Source organism: Euprymna scolopes, chromosome 15 (genome assembly GCF_053919585.1).
Source record: "Euprymna scolopes isolate OS-2025 chromosome 15, ASM5391958v1, whole genome shotgun sequence".
Lineage (NCBI taxonomy): Eukaryota > Metazoa > Mollusca > Cephalopoda > Sepiida > Sepiolidae > Euprymna > Euprymna scolopes.
In genome coordinates, this window is record NC_136496.1 from 27,117,651 (window position 1) to 27,139,495 (window position 21,845).

The window sequence follows — 21,845 nt, forward strand, 5'->3', positions numbered from 1 at the left end:
AAGTACCATGGTTCAATTTGCTCTGAAAAGAAGCATTCATTTCGCACGCGCTCCTGTCTTATAAAAGAATCTACAGTTGATTTTATAGGCTGGAGCTTTCTATCCGTGCGGTAACAAAAACGTCTCATATGCACTTGTGATGTTATTTTGTATAAAAGTGTAATCAGACGCATTCCGATAAGAATCTTACGTAAGAACACTCCCAGATACATCAAGTACCTTCGTGTAACATTTTTAAAAGAATCGGCCAGCTGTTTCGGAGTCCATAGGGAACGAACTCGCACACATACACACACACACAAACACGATGATGATTGCAACGTCTTGTCAGACGAGTGCCACTCCCTCGGACATTTAAAATCCATGAGTTCAAATGCCTGAGGGAGTATCTATACAAATATGATGTTACAGAGTCTTAGCTTTGTACGACAGCTAAATCTCTCTCTCTCTCTCTCTCTCTCTCTCTCTCTCTCTCTCTCTCTCTCTCTCTCGGTTCAAAATGTTGAGATCCAGCAACAAGCAAGAGCAAGATAGCCAGCAACAAATTAAACTGCAGACCAGCTTAATGCGGGTAATGGTCTTCCGCTTTATGGTTTTTTTTAAATCAGATTTGCTTCTCCTAGAAAGCTTACGGGAGCCCTCTCCACCCCAATACACATATACACACACACAAATATACACGGTGCTAGTTGGCCGTTGACCCAGAAAAAGAGTTCATTCGCACAAACACACACAGATACATACATACAAAGTTCGTTTATATAACAGACAGATAGATAGATTTCAAAATTTGCTCGTTATATTTTTATCTGCAATCTCAAGACTTTATGTTTGAAAATACTGATTTGGGTCAAAATTCATTGAATGATTTAGATTCTATAAAAATTTATAAATTATGTGTAAGTTTTTTTTTGTTTTTTTTTGTTTTTTTTTTTAATGTAGAAATAAAAATTTAAGGATTGTTACTTAGTTTGCGTCTCATTTCCATGGACTCAATTTAATGCAAATCAAAAATATTTGAATTTTCAAATGGCTGGTTTGGTCAATGGTTAGCTTTAACTAAACTTTTCATTATAGATATACTAGCGGGGGTTCCCGGCGTACCGGGTGTGTGGAGGTGTAGTAAGAAACCCTGGGAGTGTTTAAAAAAAAAAAGTGGTAGTAGGGAAATCAAAACAGTAGGCAGCCCGAGGTATTAAAAAAGTGGTAGTAAGCAGGCAGGCTCGAACCCGTAAAGCGAAGAAGAAAAAAAAGGTGAAAAAAACGTAACGTCTTAGTATTTGCCTCCATGGCGCAAGCGGAAGTCGAGAGCGTTGAAATCAAGCGTAGTCAATCCAACTGAGACGATCACTTGCGAAAACGTCGACGCAAAAATCGACCCCTCCTTGTAAAAAAAAAAAACTGCCCAGTTGAGGGTGAAGGAATGGATATTTTGGGACGATTTTTCGATATTTGTCATCCCAAGGATCGAACTTCAAAACGATACCGACGTCGTGAGGGTCCGTCGCGTGTGTCGAAAGTTTTTCGAGATATACAAACAAACACACACACACACACACTCATTTTACCCTTTATATATATATAGACTAGTGGGGGATACCCGGCATTGCCCGGGTGTGGTGAGGTGGGAGGATCAAAACAATAATAAAAGGGAAAATAAAGGATAAGCGGACGATAAAAATGACATAAATAACCAAGTTTAAATGTTAATTTTTTTAATCGGATAAACAAAAACACAAAAAAAACAGATGAAAATAAAGAATAAGCGAACGAAAAAAATGGCATAATTAACCCTGTTTAAATGTTTAAACTTTTTTCAAAAAATCGGAAAAAACAGCGAACGTGATGGAAAAATAAAAAAAGGCAAAATAAAGAATAAGCGAACGACCAAAGTATGGCATAAATAACCTTGTTTAAATATTAAAACTTTAAAAATTGAAGAAAGAAAAGTCCGTTATGTCAGCGTGCAACCGAACGTACAACCTTAAGATAACGATGCAGCTACGATAACCAGCTAAATAACGTCGGAGTTTTTTTGGGGGGAGGGGTTCTATTTTAACCAATTTAAAAAAGAACGTTAATCGCGCATCCGTGTTTGGCTAAATTGTCATGAAGGAACGATTTTTTTTTCTTTTTTTTTTTTTTTTGCTATCGTCCCTCATTGCAAACTTCTATTTCTATAGGAAATAATTGACCGGGTTTTTTTTGTTTTTTTTTTCTAATTTTCACAAATTTTCGACCGAAACATCGCCCTTTCAGACGGAACCGGTTTCGATCCGGTCTGATGCCACTGAGAAAAAGTTTTAGGCAGACATACGTACATACAAAAACGTACATACATTCAGACAGGTGAGATTTATATTATAGATTATTACTTGATATGTAATTAATCAAATGTATAAACGCCTGTCGGTCTGTTTGTCTGTCTTTCTGTCTGTTTCCATATTTTCAAACTCCATCTCTTCCAAAACTAAAAATCGCGGAGCGGCGCTAGGGGCCTCAAATAATTGGATTTTTTTACGGGCCGTTCTTCAGCCGGTTAAACTTGTTTTCAAGAGGTCAAAAATGAGTCAAAATTGAAAAAATCGTTTTAATCGGTTTCTATGCGTGACACGTTGTACAATGATAATGTCAACTGGAAGTAGCTGTAAATAAAAGTAAATAGAATTTTTTCCTTCTTGTTGTTTCCTTGCGACTATCCACATATAACATGTGAGTCCCGAGCGATACATGTAACGACTACGCTACATACTCACTACGAAAAGTGGATGGATAGATAGATAGATAGATAGAAAAATGTATACATGGATAGAAAGAGAATGAACAAGAGAAAGAAAAATTGATATAAAGAGAGAAGGTGAGCAAAAGAGATAGAAAGAAAGGTATAAATAAAACATAGAAAGAGTAGAAAGATTTCTTACATGTTTTCTCCGCTAGCTGTAGAATAGGCACTAATATCACTGAGTGTCCTCTAAGTCTTACGGTCTTGCGCCAAGGTGTTCGCTCGGTTTATTTGTGGCTGTCGATGTCTACACCTCGGCGTTCAAAATGAAATGACTAAACACGTTTGTACGCACATTGTCTGCGCATACACTATCCTGCATAAATACAAGTAATTATATTTTGGACCAATCAAAATTCTATTCGAAATGTCTTTCTGGGAGCTACTTCGATCACTTAAAAAGCCATATTTTTCTTCAATAAACCAGTTGAGATTTAAAAAAAATCAGACAGTGCTAATAGACGTCTCCATTTAATCGCCACGTAATCATAGACTGCCACACCCATACACACACTTTCAAAGCACAACAAACACACACACACACACACACACACACACACTGACCGCTTGAATCCTTTTGTTGTCGTCTGCTCATTTATAACCAACTCATCCATTAAAATATTATTAGCCTTTATCATGGAAGTTTCTTTCTAATATGGGAAACAATGAACACTTTAAAACATATTAACTTTTATTGAAATATAATTTATATAATTGAGTGAAGAAATTTTCATTACAATTTTCTGGCCCGTGTAACGCACGTCCCTTAAACTATCGTCTCAGACTTCTTCGATATCTGAACTAATGAATCCCCTTGTTTTATAAAGACTCTAAAATATCCACGAACATTCTATGTTTTTTTTTTCCTATTGCAGTAAACTTAAACATATATAAAATATTTCTTTTGGGGAATCTGCGCCCTTTCGAACTCATTATTTTGTTTTTGTTTATCGTACAACAGGTCTCTCGTTTTCCCACATTTGATTATAAACCCTATAAACCTTTTTCACTGAAAATATTTTTCTGAAATCGGCTCATCTCAAAATTATTGTGCCCAAATTAAAGCCACTAAATAGCCCTCTAAAACTGACAATTCCAACCTTTTATCTCTTCTTCTCTATCTATCTATATTCTTCTATCTTCTATCTTCTTCTATCTATCTTCTTCTATTCTTCTATCTTCTATTCTTCTTCTATTCTTCTTCTATCTATCTTCTATCTATTCTATCTTCTATCTATCTATATAAATAAAATGAACTCATTTTTTCCCGTCGGATTTTGACATTAATAGGATTAAAAATCAAGATATTTCATGCAAATATAATATGCACAAACGGCAGAACAATATCTTAGGTGTGTTATAGGTTTATTATTTCTCAAATTCCGCGATAATCTTAGATTTCTATACTTTTTCTGCCGAGAAGTCACGGCCAAAATCGGTTAAGATCAATGGAAGTGGTAAAATATTTTCTCTCTAATAAATTCCTCCTCCCCCTGCCACCACTTAACACCGTTTGGGGATCGTTCACAAGGAACAGTTGAGAAGAGAACACCGGTTTGGCTTCGTAGTTCTTTCATGTGAAGTTATTTAAAATCACTTAACTAAGCTGCAGTGCTCTGTGGCGTAGTGGTTAACGTGCTGGACAATTCACATTATATTTTCACGTTCGCGCCGACCTACCGTAGTCGTTTTTTTTTTTTTTTTTTTTCCAAAACAACTGGAATGGACTTTTCTTGGTGGCCGAACTGTTTACGTTGCAGATGTTTTTTTTTTTTTTTGTTCACACTTTTTTTTCCTACTTTTACTCATGACTCCGGGTTTGATCCTTCCTACTTACCTACCATAACATTTTTTAAAACTCCCCCCCCCGTCCCGGAAACAAACACTCGGGCAACGCCGGGTACCCCCGCTAGTTCTAAATATCTTCATCTTTGTCCATTCACAAACGTTGGTTGTCCAGCGTTTCTTTTGTCTAGATTTTGACCGACTTCCCCGCCTGTTTTACATTGGGTCATTTAAGGTTACCAAACAATCCCAAAATGCTATATTTGCATATTAACATGAATGCTATTAAACTTACACGAAAGAACCCATTCCGATTTTTGTTTGTTGAACTATTTCGATCTAGAAAAATGTGTAAGTGTTCTTATGAAGAATCTGAAAGTAATGAAATCTTGCTTAATTTATCCCTCGTATCTATGGATTCAATTTAATGTAAATTAGAAATATTTCAATGTTTAAATAGACGTTTGGTCAATGGTGTGTTGTAGGTGAATTGTTAATGATATATATTGTAATATAAAAGCGGCTATATGTCTGTCTTCTGTCGGTCGGTCTGTCAGTCTCCGTATTTTCAAACTCTATCTCTATCGAAACTAAAAGTCGCAGAGAGGTGCTAGGGGCCTCAAATGATTGGATTTTTACGGACCATTCTTTTATGGGTCTTTAGCCGGTTAAAATAGTTTTAAGAGGTCAAAAATAGGTCATATTTAAAAAAAAATCGTTATACATTTTATAGTTAAAGTAAGGTTATTATTAATTTTTAATTAGTTCATATGCGTGTCGCGTTGGTACAGTGGTACTAGCTTTGAATGTTACAGTTTTGGGTTCGATTCTAGCTGATGGCGCCCAAATACCTTTTTTTTTCTTTTTTTTTTTTTTTTTTTTTTTTTTTTTGAAATCACGACTCTCTAACAATATATATGATATCTGGACAAATTAAAATATCATAAGATAATATCTTAAGCGTATTTTACGCCCGGGCGAAGCCGGGCGCCCCCCTCCACCTCCCCGCTACTATTAATATGTAATATGAAATTTTCGTTGAAACCAGAATTATCTCCCTTTGGAAAAAGTTGTTTCTTAGATAGTTATGCCTTGATTAAAACAAGAACATGTACTGGAAGTGTATATACATATAGTCTGAGTGAACAAGAGATTTCCTGAGATTTCCCAATGATTCAGGGACATCAATGACCACTTTTTTGGCTGCATCAGTCAGTCACGTGTAGTACAAGAGACCAACCGTGACTTCCACTTCCACGGGCTACTATCCATGAAGGATTTTATATCTCCAACGGGAAAAATGATTTACAAAAAAATATGTTTGAACCTGAGGACACCTTTTTATAAATCGAAAGCTTGTTTATTCTTTAAGATAAATAATTTATTTTGAAGGAAAAAAAAAACACTTTCTAATTTTTATAATCTAATTTAAATAGTAGGTGATGGACCCATAGAACTTCTCAGATCATTTATTCCGGAGAAAGAAAATTCTGATATTAAACCTGAAGGAGGGAGGCCTCCTTAGTCATAGTCGACAACCTTCCTAGAGCTGGTGACTCGAACAAATTCGGTTTGCAAACCTAAATTGATTTAGGAATAGATAGGCTTAACCTATTGGCGGCTTTCAACACTTTCTGTGTCTATTAGACAGGTGCACAAGTGCAACAACAATGACCTTCTTGGCCTTGTTTTCTGACCTGAACATTGACCGCCGTTCCCTTATCCCCAACTTTCTTTTCTCACAAACTGAACAAATTGGGTTTGCTTGCATGTCAGGTATGCTCACTCGGCTGGTCTGGGCCGGTCTTGTCTTGGAGATTGAGGTTACCTGATTGACAGTTTGTCTGATTGCTGTTTCCAACTGCCAGTACAAAAGCCCTAACTCTTTGGTAGCGCTTAGAGCGGTTGCTCTATCATGAGTTGTATACTATCAGCAAAGTTGTAGTGCCATGTCGCGCATGGAAAGGGACTCTGCTGCTATCTCTGGTGGGCTTTCACGAGGCCACAACTTCCTGGGCAAGACCTGGCTAATGGACTTGTTGTGTGTGTATACTTGGCCTCAAAACTGGCCCACTATAATATAATTTAAATAGGAAACGGTGGGTTTTTTTTTTTAAAGTGGAAACACTTCTCTTATTATAAAAAGTATGATTTTAGAAATAATTCTAAGGTGTCTATACAACGAAGAATTTGTTTTTAATACATATTTAATTATTTAAAATCAATTGGTTCCGACAATATATATTATCTTCGGGCATAAAAATAGCTTGTTTATGTTTTTCTTGCTTTTTTTTTTCCTTTTGGCATGTATGTAAAAAAGTAAAGTCCTCGTGGTTTTCATGCCAATGGGAAACAATGAAAAATGATATTTTAAACTCTTCTGTGGTTATATAAAAAAAAATTCAGTTCCCAAAGTTAAGACGCTGGAAGTAGACTCGGTTTAGCTAAATATGGAATAGAAGTCACTAATCATAAAACGACATACGGAAACGCTTCTTGTTTTATCATGAAACAATTTAAAAAATAATAAACTTTCATTTTTTTACATTTATATAAATATTTTTTTAATATTTAAAATATATTCAATTTAAACTTTCATAATTTACATTTCTTGAAACATATTTTTTTAATATTTAAAATATATTCATATAGAAATTATTTTTTAAATTATTTTTTTACATTTCTATGAATAAAGATTTTATCACATATTTTCGTAAAAACAAGTTGGTTACTTACATATTTTATCACATAATTACTTTCAATTAAATTGCGAAAACGAATATTTTAAACACATGTAAATAATAAAAATTATCTTCTTTTTTTCATTATTTCGTAATAACACAAATTTTAAAACAAAATTATTGATAGAAATGTAAAAATTAAGTTTATTTTTTTAATTGTTTAATGATAGCACAAGAAATGTTAAAGCAAAAAATATTTTTTGAAATAAAATATTTCTATATGGTTTCGTATTTCGTTTTATGCTTAGTAACTTCCGGTTTTTGTTTGTTTTTGTTTTTGTTTTCTTCTCAAATTTCAACAAAACTGTGTCCACTGCCGATGTCTTAACTTCAGGAACTGAATTTTTTATATAATGTAATCTTTAACGTGATAAACGTGCCAAACTGTTTTCTCAACATATGGATAACAAACTGAATGAAATCATAAAATCTATATCTGTTTCTCAAACATATCCTTATTATTTACGCCATGTTTTCATTGGCCTTGCTTTGAACTGACTCTGCTACCTTAATTATTCTAAGAGTCTAAGAACACTCATCCATTCTTCAATGTAGCCATATCATCATAGTCTCCTGTTCTGCAAAAACATACCGTTCAGGTTTAATCTTCTACTGTATGTGTAACAGACGAGCCTACAGACAGAGGCATTTATAGGAATTCTTAGACGTATACAAATACGCCCATTCAATCTGCGTTCAACAATGAAAATGCAATTTTAAACTGTGAGGAAGCATGGCCGATTGACCGACAGACAAAGTCGCTCTTTGAAATACGATGACGCATCTAAAGCTGAACCTTTAAAAAAGGGTGTTATTTAATATCGACTGCTTTGTGGCGCGAAACAGCTCTGAGAGATAAACACATTGATATTCCCAGGATCAGGTTTCCTCGCCGTCAACTGATGAACGGGTTAGGGACAACGAATCGTAGGCGGATAATATAATATAAAAATGTGTGTGCATGTGGGAGGGTGATTAAATGTGCGCTCCTCTCCTTTGCGGTTTTGAGCACTGTGGTATGTGAACTCGCCAACTATCATTTGCGTTAATGCAACGATCTTTGTAAAAAAAAAAAAAAAAAAATAATAAAAATAAATAAATAAATGTATATATATATATATATATATATATAAACGGTCAGTCGAATAAATAGAGTCGCTGATTGTTAACAAAACGATCCTATTTCGATCTCGACTTGAAGCACTTTTCTGTCTAGTAAAATTTAAGAGCTGTCATACTATGAAACCCTGGACACACACAAACACACACACACACACACACACACACATATATATATATATATATATAATTATAAAACTCAGATGACCTTGTAACGAGTGTTGTAACTCAACATCCAGTTTACAACTTCAGGTTGCGCATGCGTATATAACATAAACCCATAAGAGCGTAAACAAATAAACACAAATCGCTACTTTTGCAAAATTTGACCTGCGCACTGAAATATTAACGTTATTATTTAGAAATTATTATTTATTATCGGAAGGGTGAGGATGTTTTGCGACTATTCTGTATTACAAGTATACTGTTGCATTTTCTTATAAATAAATCAACTTCAACCCGTTCACAACGTATTGTTTTACTGTGTACGTTTTCAGCGTCCCGGTTGTTTGTTTTTTTCGCGTTTAAATTATCTAAATAAACAATACTTTCTGCATGTTTTTTACATCGTTCATTTCCGTATTACGTTTAAGTTATTTTAACGTGGTTTTCTTACAAATAAATCTACTTTAACCTTTGACAACCATAAGAGTATTTTACAATGTATTGTTTTCAGCGTCCTAATTGTTTTTTTCGTGTTTAAATTAAACGATATATCAAAATTTGAATAGTGCACCTATAAGTATGGCAAACCACTTATAAATCAATGGCTGTAAGTTTGTTTTGTTTTTGTAAGTTTGTTTTTGTTTCCCTACGCAATAACTCTTTCAATTTTAAGTCTACAGACTCGAAATTTGATATACAGGGTACTGAGATTTGGAAAAATCGATGTGATCAGTTTTCGGCCAGACATTTCGCGATTAAGGAGTCAAAGTTCAACCTTTGAGAACTCTACCGAACTCCCCCGACAATTTTGGGTCTAAACACTTGAAATTTTAGATATAGGTTCCTTGGACAGGGATCTAACTTAATAACTTGATTTGAGTCCAAAACAATAAATTTTAAGGGGGCAGAATAGGGGTCAATTTTTAAAAAATTGACCGCTTTTTGTTTTTTGTTTTTTTGTTTTTTTTGCTCAACACACACCTTCAAGTACCCGGGCAACGCCGGGCACCCATACTAGTATATATATATATATATATATATATATATATATATAATTAGTTGGTTGCAGCAAAGGAAAAATGTAAAGAAAATAAATTATATGTGAAAAAGCTGGCTTCCTATAGCTATAGCAGAGACACGTTTGCAAATATGTAGCCAAATGATATCTGTCTAAAAATATTTGCAACCATTCAAAAGCTCTGTTTATTATTGAGCACTTTCATATAGACCTATTAAGTATTCTCTGGATTTTAACCCTATAAATAAAAATTTTAGTTGGGTTATATGCATTAGTGAAAGGACGATTCTAATATTTTTCCCGATCCCGATACAATTACGGATTTATTACTAAATTCCCGATTCCGATACAATTACCGATTCCGATTCTTTATAAATCTCTACATATTTAACTATCAAGTACTCGATTATCGTAAAAGCACATATATGTGCAGATATTTTCTCGGGCATAAAAAATACACTTGTAAGTGATCTATAAATGTTAGTTTTACTATTTGCATAAAGTCAATATTTATTATTTCATCATTAATACCACCAGTGGAATATTTTGCTTGTAAGAAAATCAAATAGAAAAGACTATTAAAAGAATCGTTGTTTTTTTTTGTTTTGTTTTTTGGGTTTTTTTTTGGGGGGGGGGGGTGGCATCGGGAAATAGGTATACATTTTTTCCGATTCCGATACCCCTAAAAGTTCTGATTTTTCTAATTCCCAATTTCGATTAATCGTCCCAACACTTCAGTAACATTTAAACGGACCCAACACAAGATGCTATAGATTAAAGTCTCATAAAGGAAGAGAAAGAGGAAAGAAATTCGACTCAGCACCTCTTTTTTTTTTTTACAAAAGTCTCTTAATCTTGGTATTTCTCACAATGCATTGCATTTTGTTTTAAACAGTTCGTTGGCTTTTTAAGACTCTCATTGTCGCTCGCTGTTATTTTTCGACCATATTTCTCCCTCCTTTCTCCAGTCACGTGCCTTCTTTTTGTCTCTACTGTGACGCCATATAGCACACTGGCTCGGTCATTTGCACATATATTATGCGGCTGCTGCTGCTACCAGTGTCAGCGATTGTGTTATATATATGATACGGCATGATCACGTTGACGCACCGGTTACCGTCAACGCACCGAAGTTACATGTTATATATAGAAATATATATATATATAATCAGTGATGGGACGGTTTCAATATTTTTACTGATTCCGGTTCTGATTCTTTATAAATCTTTGAATATATATATTTTTTTTAATTCAATTTTCACCCCCCAAACAAGGCACAGTGCCACTTTGAAGCAGGTGGCTACTATCAGGGACTTAATTAGCGGGGTCATTATGAAGGGAGATGAGTAGAAAGATGTTTGTTAACATTACACTTGAACTTCTGCATATCATTGCAGTTGGGAAAGCAGAATCCCGGAAGGGAGTTCCAAAGACCCGCAGTTCTGGGGAAGAAACTATTGGAGTAAAAAGCTTTCTTGCACCTAGGGATCTCTACTGTAAAGGGATGAGACTTAGTAGCTTGTCGGGTTTGTCGGGGGTAGTTACGTCGGGGAGGTACAAGTGTTTGCAGTTCGTCAGAGCATTCACCATTAAAGTATTTGTAGAACAGGCAGAGGGATGCATCATCTCGTCGATGGGACAGAGGCTGAAGCCTAGATGACAGTTCAGGACCTATCAGGTTGGCGACTCTCTTTTGAACCCTGTCCAGGAGCGAGAGACGAGCAGCAGATGCACTAGCCCAGATGTGACAACAGTACTCCATACATGGGCGAATGGTTGCCTTATAGAGGTATAGGATACTGTCAGGCGTAAGTAGTTTTCTAGCACGGTAGAGGGAGCCAAACTTCCTTGCAGCAGCCTTGGCAATGCTCTCAATGTATCTATTCCAGTTCATATTCCCTGTAAACGTTAGGTCAAGAAGTTTAAAAGAACAATAGATTTGTCATTTATTCCCGATTACCATAAAAACATATATATGAATATGCAGATATTTTCTAAAATGTAAAAATACACTTGTGTGTGAGGATGATCTATAGATTATAGTTTTACTGGTGGTTTGAAATCGATAAGCACTGATTATTTTACCATTACTATTTTACCATTTGATATTTTGCTTTAAACAAAATCATATTTAAAAAGAAGCCAATTAAAAGAATTGTTTTCGGTATCTGCAAATAAGCAGACATTTTTTTCTGATTATGATACCGAAAGTTCCGATTCCGATTAATCGTCTCAACACTGACCCAAAAAAGTGGGCCCCCTGTACACTTTATGTGATATCTCCATTATTTATTCACCGATTGTCCTTATTTTACAGGACATGACAGAATCAACGACCGTGAGTACACCAAGACACCATGTGAGCTGGGACAAAGAATACACTGTGTTAAATTTTACTACAAGACAAGCTCGTTTAAGAAAACCCAGGACAGTTTCATGCGTCAGTTCGAATGTAAAAAGGCTCCATCCAAAAGTAGATGTCAGAACTGGGTGGACCACTGCGAGAAATATGGGCCCGTGGAGAACCTCAACGCTGCCAGAGAGAACCGTCAAAGCCACTCGGGACGTCTCAAGAAGCGAACAGTCGAACTGGTCGAAAGAGTGAGAGTCTCTCCAGCAGAGTCCGAAACGCCGTGTGCGTAAGCGAAGTCAGTCCCTCGGTATGTCCCGTGAGACTTAAAGGAGAGTGGTGGTGAACGATATCAGGGCTTGCCCATACAGAATACAGACGCTGCAGACCCTTACAACCTCAGACAAGAAGCAGAGGAGGGCTATGGCAGTCAAGATACTCGAGAAGATCGAGGAGACACCAAGTTTCCTTAACCTCCTTTGGACCTCAGATGAAGCCCACTTCCATCTTGAGGGAAAAGCGAACTCCAAGACAAATGTCTTCTGGGGGTCCTCCAGACCAATGAAGTAGCCACCAAGCCCCTGCACTCGCCTAAGTGCACGGTGTGGGCTGCAATCTCGGCCAGAGACATCATCGGAACAATCTTCATCGAAGAATCTGGCACAGCAGTGACAGTCACCAAGGAGCAGTATGTGGAGGGCCTCAAAACCTTCAAAAGTGAGCGCCAGACCATCTACCTGTCGCTCATGAGCAAGTTCTGGTAACAGAGATACACACACACACACACACACACACACACACACACACATATATATAAATATATATATATATATATATATATATATATATATATATAATATAAAGCTGTGTGTGTGGTCACGAATAGGTTCCTATATGGTTGACTATTTAAAAAAAAACTGATTACATATAATGAAAGAATATGCCTCGAGACACAGGAATGGGTATGTCTGATCTGGCAGAATGGTGGTTCATTAAAATTGTGGTATCTGCGTTCGTGCCTGGTCCACAAAGTATGGAAATACAAAAAATTTAAATTAAAAAATAAATGTTTACAAGTGTTTTTGACATAGATGTACATAAGAATACTTTGATAAGTATGTTTTAACTTAAATAGGGATGGTATAATAAAATTATGGGGTCTGCGTTCGCACCTGGCCTCCATAGAATGGAAATAGGCACAAACTTTAATAAAAACTTTTCATATCTATCTGCGTAAGTATACTTTGATAATTAAGTTTCGGTTTGAAGAAATATGGTATAATAAAATTATGGTCGCACCTGACTTCCATAGAATGGAAATATGTCACAGTTTAACAAGGTTTTTTTAATATAGATCCACAGAATATTGTGATAAGTGTTTCAGTGTGAACAGGTATGGTATAATAAATTATGGGGTTTATCTATTTTATTTTTACTTTCATCATATTTTGCTTTGGTTTTGATACCCCATATTCGAAGCTACCTCTTTACAACACTTCCTTTTCATAACCTATCATACTTTCATAAATCAAAGTTCATTTTCTGTAGGCTGTTTTTGCACCCAGTCACCGACGGGTACTTTTGCTAGTATATATATATATATATATATATATATATATATATATATATATATGTATATACATATATGTATGTATATACATATATGTATGTGTATGTATATATGTATATATGTATGTATATTTGTGTGTGTATATGTGTATTGGGGTAGAGAGGGCTCCCATAAGCCGTGGTGAAGGCAACCTTTCTAGGAGAAGCAAATCTCTGATTTAAAAAACCATAAAGCGGAAGACCAGTACCCGCATTAAGCTGGTCTGCAGTTTAATTTGTTGCTGGCTATCTTGCTCTTGCTTGTTGCTGGATCTCAACATTTTGAACCGAGAGAGAGACTTAGCTGTCGTACAAAGCTAAGACTCTGTAACATCATATTTGTATAGATACTCCCTCAGACATTTGGGCTCATGGATTTTAAATGTCTGAGGGATGAGGCACTCGTCTGACAAGTCGTTGCAATCATCATCATCACATATGTATGTATATATGCATATACATATGTATGTATATATGTATGTACATATGTATGTATACATGTATGTATATATGTATGTACATATATATGTATACATGTATGTATATATGTATATATGTATGTATATATATATATATGTGTGTGTATGTGTGTGTATGTATATAAGCATAGCTAGCAGCATTAACCCTAGCAAGTCGAACGGTCTTTCTACAATGTCTTGGAAAGATCAAATTTACAAGCGACTCTCAGCCACATGTGCATGCCGGCTAGGAGAGATGACGACTTCATGTTTTTGTTTTTTTTGGGGGGGTCAGGTGTTGCGGGGAGTTGTCGACGTCCTCATATATACAGTCTCTGGTATTATCACATGATCACCTATATAATATTTACCACGCTCAACATTGCTTAACTTTGGTGATTTAACGAGAACCCGTGTTTCAAGGTGATTGTGTCGTATATAAAAATATGTCGAACGAAGGGAGAGAAAAATTAGAGGCGGCTTTTATATTTTAATTTACCGAATAAGAAAAGGTTGGGTGGAGGTTGCGGAAGTCGTGTAGACGTGTTAATAGATGCGTGAATTCGTATCCAGACTCAATTGTGATAAGAAAGATTGGACTATTCTCGTGTCAGCTATTGTGTCAAAATTAGGGATTGTGTGGCATACAGGGTGGTACGTGTAGAGGGGAAGATATGTGTAAAAATGAGTGACGAAGTGTGGAAAAAAAAAATGTTGCTAAAATGACACCAAACGTTATCTGCATTTCCCGTCAGTGATGAACTGGGATGAACACAATTAGACAACTAGCAAGAAGACCCGACGTTATCCGGGATTTTTTTTTTTTTTTTATCCGGGATTGAATGAGAGATAAACTTTGATCATCTCATACTTTTAGTGTCATCGAAATCAATGAAATCGTCCATTTTTTTTTTAATCAAATTGAATCCAGCGCTTCTTAGGAACCCTCCCCCCCCCCACTCGCAGTGTACCGAGACTAAGCTTCACATGCCTCTCTGCAGTGACTTAGTCCACAGTACATTGTAGTGTACATTGCACTGTAGAGAAACTACGGTTGATTTTATAAAATTATCTGTAAATAATGGCTTCACTTAAAGATTAAAATGCAAAAGTCAAGTATCATAGTCCAGTTGTGCTCTAAACAGAAATATTCATTTTGAACCCGCCCCTGTCGTATAAAAGAATATACAGTGGATTTTGTAGGTTGGACCTTTCTGCTTATGCGGTGATAAAACTTCTCAAATGCACGTGTGATGTTAGATTGTATAAAAGTGGTAAAAATCGGACTTTCCTTCTTTAATCGGAGTTTTTCGATTATCGATTTTCGATACTTATCAGACGAATTCCGATACAAAACTTATGTAAGAACACTCCCAGACACATCAAGTACCTTCGTGTGGAATTTAAAAGAAAAACAAAATATTGATCTAGCTGTTTCGGAGTCCATTGGGAACGAACTCACGCACGCAAAGTCCTTTTTATATAATAAGATTTCTCTGGCTATCACCAGTCTAGTTTTTAAATAGTGCTTTTATTGCGAGATTTACAGATTAAATGGACGTTCCTTACATTTTAGATACGTCTAATCAGTTATATAGGTTTGCCCGTTGGTCAGTTATCGTCGTCAGTGGTGTCTGCTGCTTGTGTCCGCGTATCGAGTTCTGTCGTTTGTGTGCTATCTTCTTTATTAATGTCCATGAATGGTATGACTTTGGAGGCCTTATCTGTGGTGGAAGAGTCGCGGTTAGTGTTCACGCGGAAGGGTAGGAAGGAAGCGGTTATTCACGTCACTCGCTTCTTCTTCGCGTTGCCTCTTCACTTTTTCCTCTTCTCTTCAAAATCCACGATGCCTCAACGTGTTTTTGTATGTCGGTCAGTACGTTTTCCTTTTTACAGAGTTGAGGAAGGGGTTTAACCCCTTATCAAAACCCAGAGGCCACTCGATGATAAGAGTTAATGAATGAATCATCGTGATAAACGGTAATGGTGGACATTGGGTAGAAATTGATTATTTACGAGGACATCCTAACACGAATTTGTTGAACTTGAAAATGACCACGTTATAGAGAGCTGGGAAGCAGCCGCGTGGTATTGTGTTACACAGACGACCAACTCTTGGAAAGAAACATTGCTCGTGCAATTTTCGTTTAGTTTTTAGTGCAGATAGAGAGTAGGGGAATTGATGGCAGTGGTTGTAACTAGACGAGTGTTTACTCAGAATGCTCTACAGCGGTGAACCATAGATTGCACCTGCCATGAAAATAACGATAGGACATAATAATCTCTACGTCTCTTCTGTAAGAAAGAAATAACAGGGAGGAGAACAGAACCTCATCCAACAGATTTCGAAGCCGGTTTTGTACTCTGTGAAGGAAAGGGGCTCTGAGCAGCCCCTCCTCAGATGTGACAACAGTACTCCATTTAAGGACGTATTTGGGTCTTATACACGTACATTACTACGTCAGAAGTGAGCTATCTTCTGGAACGGTAGAATGATCCAACCATTTTTGCGGCGCCCATAGCAACGGATTTGATATAAGCCTTTCATTAAGGTGGGTTCCCTCTATCATGCTAGAAAAGTACTCACACTTGAGAGTATCCTGTACCCCTGCATGCAGTATTGTTGCCACATTTGGACTGGTGCACCTTCCACTAGTCTCTCCCTCTTGGATAGGATCCAAAGAAGAATCTCCAATCTAATAGGTCCTTCTTTGTCAACAAAGCTCCAACCCCTGCCTTATCATCACAATGTTGTATCTGTGTCTGTTTTGCAAATATTTTAATGGAATGTGCCCTGATGAACTCATTGCACTTGTGGCCCCTCGACGTATATACTCTTGACAAACTCGCTTAGCAACAAAATCACACCCTTTCACTGTTGAGCTTCCTAAATACCAGAAAGCTTTCTACTCTAATAATTTCTTCCCTCGAACAGCTAGACTTTGGCATTCCCTTCCTGTTACCTGCTTTCCTGACTGTACTGATTGCAAAAGTTGAAATATAGCGTAAACCAACATCTTGTTCATCTTCCCTAAGCTTGCTTCCAAATAACCTTGTTTTGCATAAACGTGAGTAAAAAAAGGTTCCTCTAAGAAACTTGCCAAGGCATGATGTCAGTGTTTTTAACTAAAGAGTCATCATTTACTAAGTTATCGGGGTATAAGAATTAATGAGATGGATGAAATATTAGTCGAAAGATGAATAATATTGAGAAGATTGAAATGATCAGTGGAATGAACTAAGTCTTGATTACTTATGGAGAGGCTTGTTTGGCAAGCATTTGTTGCCATTAGATTTGAAAATGGCTATGTTGTAATCTGAAGGAAAGCAGTCCCGTGATAGTATGTTCGACAGTCAGGGAGCACTTGTAAAGAGGTGAAATCGTGACTGATGCTAAACTCAGCGAAAGAAAAGATGCAGAAAGTTTTTTGATGTGAATGTGTTATAAGGAGTTGATCAGGGATCTGAACATAGTCTCGCATCTTCCATGAAAATAACTATAGATTATGAAAGAGAAAATAAACAAACTACGGAAATCTCGTAGACTGTATCAGCCCCCCCCCTCGCAAAAAAAAAATTCGTTAGCCGAAGCTGATACCACGTAAAATACAGGGTGAAATAAAATTGTCGCCTTGTAAAAAAAACAAAAAAAACAACAACATTACAGCCGTATTTTAAATCTTTTATTGAAAAATTCATTTCAGGAAACTTCATTATGTAGTAGAGCTGACATCTATTCAATGTAGCCGCCTTTAGCTTCAATTATCGTCTCGAGACGGGTCCGGAATTGGGAGTATGCCTTTTCCACAGGCGCTGGTAGGAGCTCGGCGAATACTCGGAGAATGACGGCGATCAGGATGGATTTGGTGCTGTTGGAGGTCATGTCGATGTTCTCGACTTATAACCAAACGAAGTAGTCCAGCGAGTTCAGTTCGGGGAGGGGAGGAGAGCAGTGAGAGAAAGGTACCTGGATGTCGTAACACTCCTTCTGAATCCAAGCCTGAGTCTCTGGGATCACCACCCTTTTCAGCACATCCAGGTACATTTTGGTGTTGACTTTCAAGCCGACTTCGAAGATATGAGCTGGCATGATGTGACCCTCACTTGAAACCACGCCAAATACTATAACCGTATTCGGAAACTTTGTTTTCATCACCTTGGGAACGTCCCTGTTATTCGTGGCAATCCAGCGATGAATTTTGAGGATGCTGGCAATGGTCCTGTTGTCATAACTTGGATCAGTAGAAAGCATGTGTTATACAGCGGCGCATCTCCGATCTCCCTCGTTGAATATTGTGTCACTTTCAGACATGGTAGAAGGCTCTTATCGCACCTGGGATTTGTGCACATCTGGCCAATTAGTAAATTGTCTGCAAAAAAAAAAAAAAAGAAAACTAGTTTTCATCAAACAGAAATGGAATCATGTCATCTTTTCTAGGGCGACAATTTAATCGTTCCACCTTGTAGCTATGAAGGATCAAGAAGGATGTCAGAACAGAAGGGAAGAGCACTAACCAGACCTCTACTGGTTGAGTGTAAAGAGTACTGGAAACATGGGGACGCTTATTACCACCCAAATGCCAGTGAAGTTCAATGGTCGTTTCCGGTGAGAAAACAATGGTAAGTGGCTGTTACGATAATGATTTTCATTAGTATAGGTTACCGGAAGAGGTGGAGAATATTAGAAATCTGTGGAGACTTTTTGTCATACAGAGACCACCGAACACCACCGGTTATTATCAGTGTAATATCTGGTGACGACTAGGTGTATCAGAATTTTTGTAGGAATTTTTGACACCCCTAACACGAAACTACGAATAAAATATTAAAAAAACTCGTAATTTCTCGTTTTAAAGTGGGTTGTTTATTTTCTTTATGGATTATACTTCCAAAATAAACTATTAAAGTTGTTGTAAAAGTAATAGAAATATATTTTTTTTTATTTTTTAAAAAACTAATGAATTTTACGAACTCAATATTTTTCAATTTTTAAACTTTAAAAATCTATCAAAATTGTTCTATCGATTCTATTTTTACGATATTTTCTGGGTCAATGTGAAATTTTATGCTCTTTCCAATAAACCGAATATAATATTTTAGGCAAACGTTTTTTTTTATTTACGCCCACCCCCATTTTCAAGTGTCTATTAAAAAGTAAATAATTAATTTACTCACCAAAGTTTTATATATCACAAATTGAAGAGAAAAGGTCAATAAATAATATATTCAAATTTAAAACAAAAAAGTAGTGTTTTTTAGAAATTTACCTGTAAAGTTCGAAGTTTAAAACTTTTTTTTAACCACTTTGTTTGTTTTTCCTTTTTTTTAATGAAACCTTGGTCCTTGCTCATTTAATTGAAAAAAATTAGGGCTTGAATTACATTTTTCGAGTAGTTATAAGCTTGGAAAGACAGGGGGTCGAATAATTCACGCCTCCCATTTTGAAACGTCTATTAAAAAGTAAATAATTAATTTACTCACCAAAGTGTTATATATCACAAATTGAAGAGAAAAGGTCAATAAATAATATATTCAAATTTAAAAAAAAAAAGTACTGTTTTTTAGAAATTTACCTGTAAAGTCCGAAGTTTAAAACCTTTTTAAAAGAAAACCACGTTGTTTGGTTTTTGTTTTTTAATGAAACATTGGTCCTTGCTCCTTTAATTGAAAAAAACTAGGGCTTGAGTTACATTTTTCGAGGAATTATAAGCTTGGAAAGACGGGATGGAATTATTCACTATTTTTCACGAAATTTCTGACACACCTAGATGACGACCTTTTATGAGAACTCCTAGTGAGTAAAAATAATAATGTATATAATATGGTAACTCAGTTTCATGCTCGGACGTATACTTGCTTTTATTTATTTATTTTTTTTTAATTTTTTTTTTAATTTTTTGTTATTGTTTTGTTTGTTTGTTTGTTTTTTGTTTTGTTTTTTGAAGAGCTTTATTTCATCTGATGACGCTTTTATGCGTCATCAGATGAAATAAAAAATTCTTATTGATATCTTCGAAGCTCTTCAAAAAAAAAACCGTGAAACTTGGAATAAAATCCACATTTTGACCTTTGGGACAAGATCAAATTTTAGTTCTATTCTGTCCATAGATCGTAAAAGAATACCGTGTGGCACGATAAAAATGTCGCTCTAGAAAAGACATGATTCCATTTCTATTTGATGAAACTCCGTTTTCTTTCTCTGTTGCAGAGCATCTACTAGTTGGCCAGTTGTGTACAAATCCCAAGAATCGGTAAATGTATCGGAATTGGGAATTTAATACAGAATCAATAAACGGGGAAAACATTGGAATCGTCCTGTCACTAGTTTTTTTTTTTTTAGGTAAGTATCGATGTTCTTTTATAAAACTGCGCCTGGTATTGCCAAAGGGTCGCCCATATGGTACTGACCAGACACAACGTTGCTTAACTTCAAGGATCTAACGAGAACCGGTGTCTCAACGTGATTCTGCCATATCTATAATATTTTTTAATGCCACTATGGAATCGTTAACAAAATCCATGACCCTTTCTGCAATCCAACCATATTTGGTATAATTTTTTTTTATTATTCCATTTTTACCCAAAACAAGGCACAGTGCCACTTTGAAGTAGGGGGCTACTATCGGGGACATAAGTTTCACGGATACTATGTAGGGAGTTGAGCAGCAAGATGGCTATTCACATTACACTTGAACTTCTGCATGCCAGTACAGTTGGGAAAGCAGAAACCCGGAAGGGAGTTCCACAGTCTAGCAGTTCTGGGGAAGAAACTATTGGAGTAGAAGGCTGTCTTACATTTAAGGATCTCTACTGTGTAGGGGTGGAATCTTGTTGCTTGTCAGGTTTATCGAGGGTGTTTACGTTGAGGGAGTACAAGTGCTTGTAGTTCGTCAGAGCATTCGCCATTAAAGTACTTGTAGAACAGACAGAGGGGTGCAGCATTTCGTTGATGGGACAAAGTCTGAAGCTTAGATGAGAGTGAACGACCTATCAGGTTGGCGACTCTTTTGAGCCCTGTGTAGGAGTGAGACAAGTAGCAGATGCACCAGCCCAAATGTGACAACAGTACTCCATACATGGACAAATAGTGGCCTTATAGAGATACAGTATACTTTTAGGCGTAAGTAATTTTCTAGCACGGTAGAGGGAGCCAACTTTCTTCACAGCAGCCTTGGCGATGCTCTCAGTGTATCTAAAGTTAAACTTAGATATGACTATAAAAAAAGTGTCGAATCTATAAAATAGGTTCCACACTATCAACCAAGCCCCAACCTCTGTTCCATCGCGGCAATATTTTACAAGTACTTTAATAGAATGTGCCTTCTTTATCGCATTGCACTTGTACCTCCTTTCCGTAAATATCCCCTACTGGCCTGTCTAGCAGCCCCCCCCCCTTTACTTGAGATTTCTAAATGTCGGAAAGCCTTCTATTTTAAAAGCTTCTTTCCTCAGATTATTAGCCTTTGGAATTCCTTCCTTGATTCCTGCTAACATGCAGGAATTTTAAATGTAATGTGAACAGACATCTCGCTCATCTCCCCTCAGTCTCCAGTAAACTTGGTCCTAAATAGTAACCCCCTACGCTCAAGTAGAAATATACTTTATTGGAGGTGAACGGGTATAAAAAGGACTTTTTTCCCTGGTAGACGTCTTTTAGTTTTTGGACGTTACTTCGACCGCGTGTTACTTTGTTGTTAGTTAGAGAAAGATTAAGAAAGAAAAAAAAATGCGAACGGTTTTATGGGAATAAAGAACAAAAAAATAATCCGGCTCGAGTGTGTGTTTTCTTTTTAACTTAAAATAATTTACGTTTGTGAAA

General features: G+C 36.3%; 1 protein-coding gene across 2 annotated transcripts in view; it reads left to right on the forward strand.

Moving 5' to 3' along the window:
- The window catches only part of LOC145294229 (uncharacterized), a 31,641-nt gene extending 11,283 nt beyond the window's left edge, over positions 1–20,358 (forward strand). Inside the window, exon 2 of one of the 2 annotated variants that reach the window (XR_013869847.1) lies at positions 20,235–20,358. Coding sequence is in view for 1 of the 2 variants with exons in the window: in XM_080141337.1 (XP_079997463.1) it covers positions 11,928–12,253 (326 nt within the window). In the remaining variant the exon portion in view is untranslated. Of the gene's footprint in view, positions 1–11,927; positions 12,507–20,234 lie in introns of those variants that run through there. The other variant, XM_080141337.1, reaches the window with a different exon arrangement.
- Positions 20,359–21,845: the final 1,487 nt, after the last annotated feature.